Genomic DNA, 16,012 nt, shown 5'->3' with positions numbered 1-16,012 from the left:
CAGCCATATTTGTGCTTTCTTATCAGCATTTAATTTAAGTATTTGTTGGTATACTGTTGTGAGATACAGATAAGACACAGACAGTTTGACAGCACAGAGAGCAATAACTGAGTTTCACACCTCTGTTTTAAAACATTTGACCCTTTCAGTTGGGATGATCTCCATGACAGAGGGGATTGAGTTCCTGCCTGAGTGTGAGAAATATCTTACCTTAGCAACACTGTAAAAGAGTCAGACAACAGACGATCTTCCTTTATTAACCTTGTCTGTGTCTCCCCATGTCCACTCTTTATACTGGCACTGGGCCAGTCGAGCAGGAGGATATTGCTATCAGGCCTAATGTGATGATTTCAACCAGAAGTATTATAAAGGCCTGCCAGTTATGTTAATGTGGAGAGGCAAGGTGTTAGACAGGGGACAGGGTGGGGGGTGTTGTTTGTTTTGCTAACTAACACCTCCCACATGCTGTTGGGTTGGGCCTGCTTCACCCAGGCAGATACTAGAGGTGCCAAGGCCTTGGCAGAGATAAGGAAGGTAGCTCAGTGCCCACACACACACACACACACATCTGTGTGTTTAACGTAACTACCATGAAACAATCAGAAAATAATGCTTTATTCTTCCGATTCAAGGCTTTGTTCTCAATAACACTGGCACCTCTCTTCATCCACTCTCTGGCTCTCTCGAACACCGCTCACTCCCCCTCTCTCTCTTTCGCGCTCGCTTGTTGAGCTGGAGAGGAGGGGTGGATTTTGAATGCTGTGATTACAAACGGGAACCGACAATGTGGCTACATATTATACCTTTAAGCAGAAGAACACATGACAAGTTGTTATTTCACATCTGTTGATGTCTAGCCAGTAAATACACATTAAAATAAGTGAAAAGAACACCTTTAATGAACTTCTATCCAACCCTTTCTGGGGATAGTGAGCATTAAGGCATATTGTATAGAGCAGCCAACCTGCATTTCCCTACCCTTCTTCCTATAGCACCCACCATTCTTTCGCCCCGATCCCTGTGGATGCACTATCGATCGCCTCACATGTGTGACCATCAGCTCCTCGGGCGTCCAACACTCAACAGCTAATCACTGTCAAATATTGAATCTCTCTGGTAGAAATTTTTAGAAATAATAACAGTTTCCTGCTGCTCTGTCTGATGCGTTTTATGGCTTTCTATCAACCAGTATCTGTCCATCTGTCTCTCTATTTGTCTGCTTGTCAGTCTATTTAGTCACCATCAGGTTGTTTTCTCCATTACTACATAATGAATAATGAGCACAAGTCATTGGATGTGCTTCGTCTTTGCATCTTTAATTCAACTATCAGCATTGACCAGAGTAGGATTCATAGGATTTGGAAATAGTAATTCATGACGTATTTTTAAAACTAATCTTCACATCAGTAGCAGTGATTAACTGTGAGTCTGCACTGGTTCTGTTCGGGCTAGCAGCTCTGCAGCAATGATTTAATAAAATCCTCCAATTTTCACTGCAGGTTCTAGACAACTTTAGGATTGATGTAGTGTCCGATTTTATTTTTGACTCAGAAGGTGTTAAACTTGTCAAAGCCAAAATGATTATTGTAATATTGCCATTGTGGTTGCCCAAATTTATTATTAATGCTCTGCATTCACAACTTTAAATCACAAAACTAGAAACTGTTCTTTTTACTTCTTTTGTTTGAATTATTCATTCTTGAATTGTGCATTCTGACCAAGTTTGGTCTTTTGCAAAATTCATAACAGTGAGAGATATGCTTTAATAACTTCTAAAAAATACAATTACCCCTCTAGAGCACCACAACTATTCAACCATAATATACAAGTAAAATTCAATCGCTTTAAGCTTGAAAACAACCATTTCAGATGGCAGTTCGTTTAGCATCCCTATTTCCAGAATTTGATGTGGCAGCATTACATAATAATCTTTATTTGTTCAGTTTTGGCAGGCAAAGTACATTTCCCAGCTGCTCTTGTGCTGGCAGCCATGTAGGCCAATGATGATGGTGTAAGAAGTTGGCATGACATTTTTTTGTGCTCTGGTTGTGGCACCACTGGCACCTGTAACCAACAAAAGTCCACAGGAGAGACAAAAGAAGCAGGTGGAGGGGAAGGGTAAAAGACAAATGAGGAAAGAGGATGACAGGCTGAAAGTAAATGAGACATAAAGGGCATCCCAGAGAAAAACAGGACAAAAGAAAAGACGCAAAGACAAAGCCATAAAACTAGAAACTATATTTCTGCATGTCAAATAACAGCTGGGGTTCTTTTTTTCTTACCTTATTGTTTAAGCTGTCACCACATCTAATTCTTACAGCAATATGACTCCTATTTCTTGTTGGAATGACTAATCATATTAAAGGAATAGGCTGTAATCCTCTATATCCTTTTTCTACGGCTATTCACAAGCCAGTGTAATGAGCTAGATAAAGGAGACTTATAGAACTATCTTGGCTTGTGTATGCGAATGTGAACGTGTTTCTGAGTGTATATTTTCCAGATGGTGTGACCACCAGGGGTACGCTGTAAAACAGTATAATTCTGGAAATATACAGATGGATAATATATCTCAACCTGTTCCTGTGAACGCACAGACTGCATTCTCCTCTTCAGGAACATCAGAAAACACAGGAGTTTCCTAACTGCTAAAATGGATTACTGCATTTTATATTTTGGGGATCATAAGTACTTTATTGTGATACTAGAATGTGACAGCCGAAGGACCGCTGGCTGATCCCACATCAGTTCACAGCGTTGATGTGCTGTCCTTTGCCTGTGTGCATTCATCTGCATGCATGCTTTTTATGTTTACACTTGTGTGTGGTGGTGGTGGTGCCAGCCCACAATGCCTGCTTTTTGGCTCTGCACATTATCGTCTTTTCCAAAACAACCACACTGTAGCCTGCCAGCCAACCGCACCACAGCAAACACCACACTGACAGAGTTGTCTGGTCTCTCTCTGCAGCCGCCTGGCCTCCGTGGAATGGCCCTCACTTTTTGCATGGCGCTCATTGACAGCAGCACGCCTGTAAATTGGAGGAAGCTGTAAAATGAGTAATTATTGCGGTTTGGGGTAGGCAAGCTGTTGCCTGTTACGGCGCTAGGCTCTGTTGTGTGACAGTGTGTGAGCATGCAAAAGAGAGGGTGCTATGTAAGCTGCATCAGTGCGTTTCTGTTTATTTCTGTGTGTGTGTGTTTGCACATACATGCACACATGTGCATATCTGTGCATTGCAAAGGGGTCCAAACACTCTTGGCCAACTCCTGCAGAGAAGAGAAACGCTAATTAAGTTTTATAATGGAGGCACTTAATCACAGCCATGGTTTAGAAATCTCCTGAGAGAGAGAATAAAGAGAAAGAAACAGAGAAAGAGAGACATGTTTCAAGTTAAATGGTCAGTTGGAGAGACCGCAAGAGGCTACAGAGCAGGTAGCAGGTTATGAGAAGGTTACAGCAGGATACGTTGGCGAGAGGTGGAGCAGGCCAAAGGCATGACTCAAAGCAAATTGTTCTCATTATTGAATCCACTGCTGCTTTGCTGAATTCATTGCTCAAGAATGGATTTGCCTCAGACATACTAGCACACTCATAATTTGTTGTTATGAAGCTTGCCAGTGCCAGAGTTGGAACTGAGTTAAACGGTCATAGCTGTAAAAGAAAGATGCATGAAAGAATCTGAGACATTCTTTTAGTGACTGGGACTTACCGTAGTTGTGCCTGAAGGAGCATATTTTTTTTCCTCATTTTGTTTTATGCCATCTTCAATTTCTTCTTCCCCAATCATAAAACTGTAATCCCATCAACATAACTTGAAAAGGTGTATTTTTTTACAGTTTAGTTCTTGTTTTCCATTATTTCCACACAAGTAATAGAAATCCCTCCCTAGGTGAATGTGCTAGCTACCCCAAAAAGCCTAGGCAGATTAACTGAAATAGAAAGCATGTGTCCCAACCAATCCCTTTTTATCAGGGTAGATTACATTTGCTGCAGCATTAAGAATGAATTGCCTTAATACAAAGAATTGATTAAGTTTATAGCTCAGGTAGAGAATACTCTATATGTTTAACATCACAATCAGATTCATTAGGGCCCGAGACAGGGGCCCAACGGTCACTGCCAGGGACCCATTGTTTTGTGGAGCTTTTTTGAGGGGCTTGGGATGGGCTTTATTGCGCCCCCAAAATTCACACCATGGATAAAGTTCCTTTGATGGTCACAAAATTTGGCGGGATCATTGGTCTCATCTTTAAAAACATGTGAAATCGGTGCCCATCATTTTGGTCACTTTTCACATTGCTTATATTAGCTCCATCCAACCAGCAGAAGTGAATTTTGTTCATTTTTTAAGTATTTAAAGCAAACTTTTTTTAAACTTTTGAGGATTTATCGGATTTGTTTCAAATTCGATTGGTATAACCTTTGGACATAATATGATGCTATATTGCGAAAGGAATGGTTGATACCTTAAATGATGATGTCATAGGTCATGTGACAATATAGTGATGGAACTTTTCAAAAAGCCTAGAAAGATCCATTTCAGAATTTGGTCAGCAGAATCTCAAGACCGTCTAGATTGACAAGCTTTTGCGTTCGTTGAACAGCATGCTGTGGCGTTCTCTAGCACCCAATATTAGACACAGGAACTGATAATGAACGCCTTAATGCAATTTACAATATTCATGAAAATTCAGAGCCTTATCACTGTACGTCATGTAACATACAACGGCCGCGACTTCCCCAAAATTATTGTTCATCACTGTTTTAATTTACCATTTTAATTTGAATTATCTTGCCTCATTTCCCTATTACATCTATTCAGCAGCAGAAGTTACAGCTTAACCAAGTTTGTTCATTGGATGTAAATAAACAGGATCCTTAGTTGCAGTACACTTTCTTTAACCTTGGATATTGATTTTTTTTAATGGTGTCCTCCAACACATTCTTGTACCATGTTCTCATTTGTGTGCATTTGTATGTCCGCATTGTGAATCTTTCTGAATCTATAAACAATTAAATCTTCCAGACATGCCCTAGTACACTCTTTCCAATTTTCTGAATTATCATTTCAGCATTTACAGGCAGATTGCTTTTTTAAATAAACTTTAGTCAGGTGTCCTTGTGTCAAGGTCCTCATGGAGAAGCCAAGAAATAGAGGAGATCCTTTTTATACCCATTTTTTCCCGAGTATCTGAGGGAACGCTGAGTGCCTGGAATATCTTAGAGACATACACAGACACATGCTCGCGCACTCTCGGACACACACGGATACTGCATGGGTGCCACTTCAATTTGCAAGAAATGATTTGAGCTGTGTTATTTACACAAGACTTCCTCCAGTTAAAGAGGGAATGTGCTCGTTCAATTTCTTTTTCTTTTGGATTGGATTTATTTATATCCTGTCAACGCTGCTCCTATGTTTATTACGGCAATCTGCTTTTTCCTTTCCCTCCCCTTTGCTCCCACCCCATCTCTGAGAACACTATTACTCAAGCTGCCCCCTCTACTGTGGATGCAGATGCACTCAATTCAATTCTTCTCCGCTACTGCTATGTGAGGGAGGGAAGGGAGGGAAGGGACAGGTACAGCGAGGTAGAGGGGGGGAGAAAAGGGAAAATGTAAAGGGAAGCGAGGTGTGGAGTGGTGCACAGCAGGTTGACAGATTCAAGACTGCCTCCACTCTTTTTCTCTCCTTGAAGGACAGTATCATAGGACCGAGTGTAGCTCAGCACACCACGACATGGCTTGAATCTCTTTCTCTGCCTCAGGCTCCAGCAGAGATGAGTGCATCTTAACCAGGCCTGATAGACATACAGGGTCTAATACGCAGGAGCTGGTGCTTGAGCTACTGCCACTAAGGTTAAAGTAAGTTTAGAGACTTGAGTCGGCCCTCTGATCTCCTCCAGCTGTGCAGTTTAAACATATTTCAATCTTTGACTCTGTTTGTGTGATCTAGAGAGCCAGACAGACGCAGAGAGAGAGAGTCTGCAGTGAGTCTGGGAGAGTTACAGTGTTACAGCTGTGTGATTGCAAACAATAATTACAGCAAAATTTACATCGCAAGAGGTGTTAATTTTAATCAGATGTAAAGGTTCTCCAGATGGCCTCCTAAAACAAGGTGTTCTGGTGTTGTACATAAATTCTGTAAATTAAGTTTTGCCATGAATCTTTTGTATGCGTTTTTATCAGGGACAGGATTTCATAAGAGCTAATAATTCATAAATGCCAGTGAAATGTAACAAAAATGTCCCTGATAGTTGTCAACAAAGGAAATATACAATATTGACTATCAAGACAAAGACTAGAATGGAAACTGGAATGGAATGTTTTTTTTGCCAGCAGGGGAATAGAAATATAAGGTGTATAAATTCAGTGTTTATTTGATAGTGTGCCAGGCGTCAGTATGATTTCCTTTTTCAAACGAAATTGTCCCTGAATCACAGCATCTCTGAGGATCAGATCAAGGGACTGTTGCGCCGTCTGCTCTTGCCTCGTTGTTTTTATTTTATTCAGTGTTTTATCTATTGTTATCCATGTCCCGCTAACAGCATTCAAAAGCTCATCAGGACTGAGCATTCCACTGTGGTTTGTTGTCAGTATTATACTGTAGATGATGTGTTTGAATTTTAGTTCATGTTTCCAGCCAATGGATTTGCAGCATGTCAGACCATATTAACTTGTGAGGATCATCCATTAAACACGATTTCTCCTTCACCTTGTTCTTTTTAGTTGCTCTAATCTCTCTTGTGTAAGTGATACACTCTGCTCAGCGTACACTGATTTTGATTTTTGTACCATATCACTATGTAAAGTGTGTTTAGAAAAAATGGTATGATGAAGGAAACTGTTATATAAAGTTTAGTTACATGCACATGCCCTGTTGCTAATGTCAGTAATGCTCAGTTGCAAAGCGGTGGCTCAGTTTATGAGCGGATTTGTCTCCACCAGTTTATTGCACACAAAGCTGTCTCTGTTATGAGTTAAATGTCCTTAGTGCTGCAGACAGTCCTGGAGGTCAGAGATGCTGTGAATTTTGAGAAGAAACAACTCCTTGAAACTCCTTGAAGAAACAACTTGACTCCTTTGCTGCTAGCAAAGGAGTCAAGTCTCTTTTATTAGATTTCTTCTCATTACATTTTCATTTAATTTTCTTGAATTTGGGTGAATACTAATCACACTGTGATAAATGTAATTAAATGTTAAATTTTCTCTGAAGTAGAATGTCTGCTTTAAGATGAATGGGTTTGATACTGAATATCAAACCCTGTGTAAGACCAACATTTGCATGCATATACTGTATAAGCTAATACAATCTGACTGGTGTTTTTTTTTCATTTCCAGCAGGAATGTAACAGTGCTGGAGACTGTGTCAGCTGCATGATACCGCTGTTGATTTAAATGTGTGGGACTAGGGGAAAGCTGGGCAGCGTTGCTTACAAGACATATTACTCGTCTTGTGACATATTCTCCCTCAAGACCTCTCTGCATTTTTTGCTTTTTTTCCTGCATCTTGATTCACTCAAAACTTCACAGAAATCTTAAGCCAGTCTAAGACAAGGTTTAGAAGCAAACAACAAATTTCCCCTTGCAGGATGAATTAAAGTATATATCTATCTACAACTACCTTCTCCTGAGTGTATACAAAACACATCGGTGTTACATGAATTAGAGGCAAAGTGGGTGTGGCAGTCAAAGCAAAGCATATTGACTTGTAACCAATAACTAATAAATCCTATTGAATCATCATCAATCTGTCACGGGGTGTGGTGGCGGACCCAAGCGCAGACACAGACCAGGGAGTAGAGAGTGTAAGGCTTTTATTCCGGGAGGACACAAAGGGTAACATGTAATAGAGCAGTGGGGAACCGTGGATGAGAGGGCGCGGGTGGGAAACCGGGAAGGACACGACAGGGCAGGCAGACTGGGGAGCCAGGAGGATGATCCAAACACGGAGGTCGTAACAACGATCAGGTTGAAGAGTGGATGCAATACCGGGGTAGATAAACTGTTGAGTAGATGAGTTGATGGAAGGCCAGCTGCCTTCCATCAACTCATAGTAGACTGGACAGGTGAGGTGAATGAATCGCAATCAGGAGAGGAGCCGGGAGGAGACCAGGTCGGAGCCACGCCCATACCACACACACAAACACACAAACACACAGAGACACAGGAAACACAGGGGAAAACAGGAGGCCCGGCCTGGCCGTGACACAATCGGCTCAAAATTGTCTTCCCCGTGCTGAATATGGGGCTACGGATTGAAATTCATTATGAATTTCTCGAAGAAACTCACATCACTAGTCTACACACCGGCATCCTCTGTGTGTCTCTAGTTATCTTCTTTGTTTGGTCTCTCAGAGACGTACAGCAGTCCCCTTTCCTCTTTTGTTTTTCTCAGTTTGCACTTTGCAGGCTGGAGATGGGGAATAGATCAAAAGCAGAATGGATGAGCTGTTTTGCAAGATCCCCCAGTCTTAACGGATTTCAAGGCTGGGTGAGACTGTGTATGGGTTGCTTGGCTGGGTGTGTGCGTGTGTCTGTGAGCGTGTGTATGTGTGTAATATGCATGTACATGCAAATTTATGTGCATGTGCATGAGTGCCTCTGTGCCTGTGTGCCTGCAAGTTTGCCTCCGTGTCTCTGTTTTTATCAGGCTGCACAGTGCACCCTTGAAATCCTACCAAGGCTCCTATAGATGCATTGTAACCTTAAGGTATTGTTTTTATTTGTTCTCTCACATAGACAGGTTCATTCTCTCACTCTGTTCTCCCAGAAGTCTTGTTAGATCCTTGAATGGATTTCCTTTTGATCTCACATTCATTGTGATCATCGTTTTACTATTATTTTATAACTTAACAAGCGTCACCAAAATACATACATTTGATCTACCATACACGCTGCACAGTTTTATACATTAGCTTGCCTTAAACGTATGCCGGTTGAGTAACAGAAAAACCACATATTTCAGCAAATAATCACATACAATGCTATTATCAAGCACAAAGGAATAATTCTAGCTCACCCCACTCACGGCCTCCCTAGAAGGACTCAGGTAGGTGAATACACATATGACCTTTATGAATGCAACGTCACTATATTCTATGTAGACAGTGTAGTGGTGTCCATTTACACAGTCCTTTTTAGCTGCTGTAAATTATGTCACGTGATCATGCCAGAAAGTCATGTGCCCAAATGTTTTAGCAATTCATAACACTTACGTTCATGCTAAACTTTCAGATGAAAAGAGACCAAAAAAAAGCTTGTTAGGATTGAACAGTGGTAACGAGCAATTTGGAAATGAAACACACCCCAAAGGCCTCGCTCTGTCCCCAGTGTTTAGAGTATGTCTCCACTAACATGGTTACTGGAGATGTAGACATTTGGACGGTCGGTAGGATTGGGGTGGACAGGCTGAGCGGGGACTGTGGCTGCGAGGGCATCCATTGTTGGCTCTCTGCTCAACCGGGGATGCAGCACGTGGTGAACATGCAGCGCTGCTTTGAAGATCTGTTCTGACAGTCGAAAGACCTTCTCTTCAACTCAGAGTTTGAGTCTCATTACTGGGATTCAACAAGCAATGTCATTATTCACCATAAGGCCAAATAATGAATAGGCTGACTAGCTTTGGAATACATTTACAGAAATAACGTGAGGCATTTGTGTGTGTGTTTTGTATTCAGAAGAAACACAGCACAAAACACAGTATAGATTTTATGAAACAACACTTTTTAAAAGTGTTACCAGGTCAACTTTTTCCACGCTTGCTTTTCTCCACTGCCAGGGATGAGAAACTTCTTGTCCAGCAGGAAATAATAGCAAGAATACCACAAGTCTGCATAGCTCCTTTTATTTCAATCAGCACTAAAGTCACGACGGTGTGCTTTCCCTAATCCTCTCTTTACTGTGTGGCAGTGCCAACCACCTACACCACCACCTGTGTCTGTCTAGCCCCTGAAGTTAGCCTACGGCACCACCCTGATTAGTCTCATTCCTGTTGATGAGTCATACCAGAGAGAGCTTCTGTTATAAGAGAGCCCATTTTTCCCACTCACTATTCCGTAGAGAAAACCTGCATAACAGTTCCACACAACACTATGTCTTTTTGTGAGGCAGAGTTGATGCGCTTTACATATAACTGTCCTCGCTTTAGTTTTAACTGGGCGCTGGCCACTGATGGGTGGAAACAGCATCTACTTCAGCATATTTTCGTCAAGCTGAGAGGGCATAACGTTGCTAAAAGAGCTATAAAAGTTCATCCTCAGAGGCCCGTTAACTGCAATTCACACAGCCACAAACAGACAAGCACACATGCAAGCATGCAGCCAGAAACACACACATTCCGTTTTGACTCATTTTTACCGCCGTGACACCTGAATGCTTTAGCCTCGGTGTAAATGGGCTGTATGACATTATGCTTGATAATGCTACCTCTTGCTTCTCTCATATATGATGAATGTGTCTGTCACTACAGTCTATGGTTCGTCGCAGCGCAGTCTCTCGCCACACCCTATTGCATATGGCATTTTTCTGACAGGAAAATCAGCCAATCCTGACGCTTCAATGAGCAGCCTCCCTAATCTTATCCTCGTGCTGTAATTTCAGGTTGCAGAATGAACTCTGGGTAATCCCTCACAGGGAGCGTCGTTCCACTTGTTGTCACTTTCCCCGACCATCTCTCTCTTTTTCCTTGCTCTCTCGCTCTTTCTCTTTATTTTGCACTCACATAAACTCTCTCTCTTTCTCTCTCTCTCTCTCACTGTCTGTCTGTCTTTTCTGTCTCTCAGTTGCTGTCTATTTCTCTTGTTCTCTCCGCCTTATGTTCTAGCTCCCTAGCTGGCTGCTCCTCATACTTTCTCATTGATTTTCTTTCCGTTCGCCAGCCTCACCGCACCTACTCAGTAAGTGATTGACATTCCCCTGCATCTTTCTCTTTCTCTCGGTCTTTTCCTTTTGCTCCTCTCCTATTCCCCTATCTCTTATTATACCTTATTCTTTCTCCTGCCTCCCTGTTTCTCAGTAAAATAAATAGTGCACACTGCTCGTCAACCATCTGAACTTTGTCTGAATTTGTTTCCTAGATTCAGTGGTTGTAACCTACTGCACAGTAGTTATTTGCTGTAATTGCAGTGTGAATACCAAATTAATGACACTGCAAATGAGAAACATCAAGTTACAGCCTTTTATATTGTTCACAAAGAGAGTCTTGTATATGGCAGTATGCAGCATCGTCTCTCTATAATTAAAGTTTATGAGTCTAATAGATTCTTGGATTGTGCTGCGGTTAATAATGCGGTTTTATGTAATGTTTAAATGGTGTTGCTTCACCAGATTTAATGTAATGGTTAGGGGTCCCTTCCCTTTAGAGTCTGCACAACCTACTTAATTATTCCAAAATGTGCTTCGATGCATATGACATATAAGATTACTGATGTTCTTTTGTGGCCGTCAGGTTAATGGCAACTGTGTTGTGCTCTGATTAATATTTCATCAATTTCATTAGCTGTATATTGGTGTATCTCCAACTTTTAGTCACTCTGTTGTCATCTTTTCAGCCTATTTATGCTATGTAATGAGTAGCCTCTCATTTTTATTGCACAAATCAATAATAAAACGAGTAATTTATTGCATGAAGTCTTGCAAAGAAAAATTACTGCATTAAAGGTTTTCAGTCTTTTTGATAAATGTCACAGTGTTTGCTCCTGAGCGTGCTTTCCTGCTTACATTAGCTGATGTATACATCTTCCTTACTGTTAGTCGAAGTGAATCTCAGACAGTACAGCTCTATTTTCTCCCCCTCCCAGCTCAAAGAGAATTGACAGCAGGGGCATCAAAGGGCCAGTTCCTCCCCCGCCAGCATCTGCTTCTTCTCCCTTCCTGCTCACAGCTCCCTCATCTCCCTCTCCCCTCTCTCTCCACCTCCTGTTCCTGGGCAAAAGTCACAATGCCACCCCATCCCATTACCCTCTCAGTCATCCCCATGCTCAGACCACTGGTGACGCCTGCTGAGCCCGACCAAGTCAGACTCACCTCCCACCACCTCCACTGGCTCTGACAACTGATTGTGTACTCTGATTGCTGAACACCATATTTCAGGTCCCTTTTTGGTCGTGCCGCAGTATGTTCACATGTTCTCCGTCTCTGTTCCTTGAGGACGTCATCAGCAGAGTGTGAAGGGTGTTGTGCAGGGGGGTTGGGTAGATAAACAGATATCTATTTGTGTGAGCAAGGTGCTGTGTCTCCCAACAAGTACACCAGAGGAAATGGGAGGCAAGATCTTTTTGATCATATTCTCAAAGGAAATCTTTGTTTCCGGGAGCTTTCTCTTCCTTTTGGTTTTTATATCACACATCAGAATTCTTCATCAGTGTTAGGAGAGTGGTTAAACGGCTTTCAAACGCAGGCTCTGATCAACATGAATGGGTTGTAACCTCTTGAGAAGTTTTGGCAATTTAGCCTTGAAACAAACTATGACCAAGATTGGGGAGCTTTGTTTGAAGTTTTTATTTTTCATATCAGACTTCAATTGCTGATCTGCTAACAGTTCATCCTTTCTGGTCTCCAACCAACAGGAATATTCCCAAAGGTGTTCTAGCATGTAATCAAAGAACTCATTCCAGGGAGATGGATTGAATCACGCCAACAATGTATTAAGGCTAAATTAGATGTTGTATTTTCTCATTTATTCCTCCTATATAATATACATAATGGAGGGAGGTTGATTATTATGATAAGGGATATTACTTCTACAGTCTTCAAGACCGGGTGGCAATGTTTACATAATGAGGTAGATTACAGAGTTTGAATGTAAATGACCAAAACCAGAGTGTTTTAAATTGTCATCATTTTGTTTCTCAGTGAGCCTAACAGGTTGTTATAGTTTGGCATATTTAATGAAATGTTGAAATTGCTGCATTTTTTCCAACTCTTTTCCATAACACAAAGACATACTAGCAGGAACACAGTAGGTAGGATGAGCTCAAGTTCTTAAATTACTCCTCATATATTAAATCTAAACAGGAGATAAGTTACACAAACTAATAAAAAGACGCATTTTGCATATTATCTTGATCTTGATTTATCTTGAGGTTATCTTCAGTGCAAGCAACTGCTGTGTCTGTTATTGACATTGAAATTGCGGGTTTCTGCACCGGCTGCATACATGAAATGATAGCTTGTGAAGCCACTATGATAAGTAAAGCAAAATTGTTTTGCTGATAGCTCTGCCACCAGTGTCACATAACGCTGACCATGTAATCATCAGCAACAATGTATCCAATTTTGAATGTGAATAATACAGATCTCATACAGCACAACAGCACAGTTGAATTGGTTGTCACTAGAAAAGTCAAAGCTCTGTTATCATCTCAAAACTAAGAAGAACACTTTGCATTTTTCACTTTCTCCAGTACTTGCACTGATTTTATTACGCTCCAGGGTTGCAGAGTTTTCCCAACCAGTAGAGGAGCTGTGTAACTCCATCAAGGTCAGAGCGTACCAATTGCCAATTTTTTTTTTTTTCTGTCATCAAGGTAAGATGGATGCGAGAAAGAGTAATGTGCACCTGAATGTAACAGGAAGCAAAGTAGATGCTCATGTCTGCAGAGACTGTCGTCATGGTGTTGACGATTGACAAACTTTGGTCGAGCAAATAGATTAATGAAACAGGAGATGGCAGAGACAGATTGAAAGGGGATGGGAGGAAAGACACCATGTGAGGTGGAGGTGTGAATCCCCACTCGAGCTGTAATGAAAATGAGAATGTGGCTCTGCGCCACAGGATTTGCCGGTAATTGGTTTAATGAATGCATTCTGTTGCCTCTGATTGAACACGTGCCCTGTGTTTGCTCCTCAAGGAGCCACACGCATGTCTCTGTTTCCTCCTGCAGCTTCGCTTAGTCTCGCTATCACCTTTTCTCACAACATGGTAATCTGTCCACTGCTTTCTTTCTGTCTTACACTGTCCATTGTGTTGGTCATACTGATTGTCCTTTAGAGAATAGGGGGACAATTAAGTACAGGTTGTTTCTTCTGGCCTTTTTCAGCTGATGGACTTAGTGACTGATCTGTTTGTGTGTGCGTGCGTGCGTGCGTGCGTGCGTGCGCGTGTGTGTGTGTGTGTGTGTGTGCGTGCGCTCTCTTGCAGATTGGCCTGTGGCACTCTGAAGATGGACTGTCCATGGAGAGAAAGCTTCCATCAATCAATGTGACGGACACCCTCTTCAACACTACTCTAACCATCACAACAATACTAGTAAGTGCTACTGTTTGCATGCTGATACTGTACGCGCACATCAGCAGCTGTCCGTGTCATTTTATTAGCACAACGCCTCGGCTGATCTACATGTGGCTGACATTCTGTGGTTGACGGACAATTACCATATCAAAAACCCATTTTGTATTTTCAGATCCAAACTCAGTTCTCATGGGATCAGAGGAAGTGCTGCTGCGCTTTTGTTTTGCCCTGAGTACTTCAAATGAGGCTACATCACAATGCATCAGCAGGAGCTAATAATTCCACTTGTCAGCCATTCTCAGCCTCTGTTGTAAATATAGATCCTGTGCGTCCTCTGCTACCTGTTCCAAGAAATGCAATTTTTAACAAATTTGCTGAATCGCCTGCCATGTAAATAATCACAAAACTATGAATCCTTTAAAGCTTATGAAATACAAAATACATGCTTATCCTCAAAGATGGCTGACAAACAGTTGACAATCAAACATGAGCAAATTACATAAAAAGGAAACAATACAGTCACTCAAAATTGCTGTTGTTATTTAACAATACAAACCAGTAAGCTTAATAACAATTTATAGGTTTTATTGGAGGATAAATTAGATGACGCTAAACACCCAGGGCACCTAAAACATTTCATTCTTGTACTAATGAAAAGAGCTTCAATATGCCTCAAAACTAGTGTGTGCGAGGTTTTAATCTACCTCGTCTTAAAGCAAAAATGTTTATAGCTGCTCTGAATTTATTGATTAGCATATCAACATGGTCAGTTGGGAGTTATAAGATGTTCACTGTAACTCCTTCTGGATAAAAGTGTTTTGCTATAGATAATATTACAAAGGAGGAATGGTGAACGTTGCCTTCAACTCTGAAATACATTTCTAACTAATATCTAAGCGATGCTGCAGCTTTGCACAGTTATACTCATCGAATGTAGACTGCTAGTATAAGCCTGCCATTGGACGCCTATGTAGCTGGTGTTCTCCTTCCCTTCATTCCCTTGCTATCTGCGTTATCTGTTTTGCATGGGCAATGGTTGCTGCATCCTGTGCTTAGCTCCATCCAAGACGATTGTGATTGGTTTAAAGAAATACAAACAAGCCAGATCGTTTTCCCCCATGTCAGATTTATAATGTGTGGAGCCAGACCTTCCTCCAGCACTGTGGAGGTAGGTCTATGTGAGACGAAAATATTCTTTACTGATCTAAGTATTAACAGTGATTAATTGCTCTTACCTGTTTTAATTAGTGTCAGGAATTTCCAAAACTAGTGAGAAGAATATAATTCTGTTTAAAAGATTGACTTTTCTATTTTACATTAGCTTTGATATCACATCAAAGGTGATGAATGGATTCATGTTGGAACTACATAAAATCATTCAGCTTTTCAGTTAGCTGCATGTGTTTCATGCCTCTCTTCTTCCCTCGATACACACAAACACACAGACACACAAAGCTGTCACTCGCCCAGCTCCTCCTCCTCGCTGATGAATCAGACGATAAGATACAAAGTAGCTTGTAAGCAGAGGCAATTGGCCCAATGTGTTATTCTGAGTGCCTGGCTTATCAGCTGAGGAGCCGTGGGAATGAGGGAAGGACATATTGCCACATTTCGCCTCTGAACAACTCACTGGTCTCATTGAGACTTATTGGGATTCAGATGGAACGGTTCATTTCACACTGGAGGGAAAGGGGGGGGGGGGGGATTTGTGTGTGTGTGTGTTTTGAGGGGGAGTACAAATGAGACAATATTTTCACAACAGAAAGAGGGTGTGAAAG

General features: G+C 41.5%; 1 protein-coding gene across 1 annotated transcript in view; it reads left to right on the top strand.

Moving 5' to 3' along the window:
- The window catches only part of grik4 (glutamate receptor, ionotropic, kainate 4), a 286,850-nt gene that overhangs the window by 240,175 nt on the left and 30,663 nt on the right, over nucleotides 1-16,012 (top strand). Inside the window, exon 12 of the mRNA XM_068710683.1 lies at nucleotides 14,145-14,252. Coding sequence (XP_068566784.1) covers nucleotides 14,145-14,252 — 108 coding nt within the window. The remainder of the gene's footprint in view (nucleotides 1-14,144; nucleotides 14,253-16,012) is intronic.

This window comes from Cebidichthys violaceus, unplaced genomic scaffold (assembly GCF_023349555.1).
Source record: "Cebidichthys violaceus isolate CVI_PGR_0920_01 unplaced genomic scaffold, fCebVio1.0.p SCAF_1, whole genome shotgun sequence".
Lineage (NCBI taxonomy): Eukaryota > Metazoa > Chordata > Actinopteri > Perciformes > Stichaeidae > Cebidichthys > Cebidichthys violaceus.
Note: the sequence above shows the minus strand (reverse complement) of the source record. Positions and strands in the feature narration are given on the sequence as shown.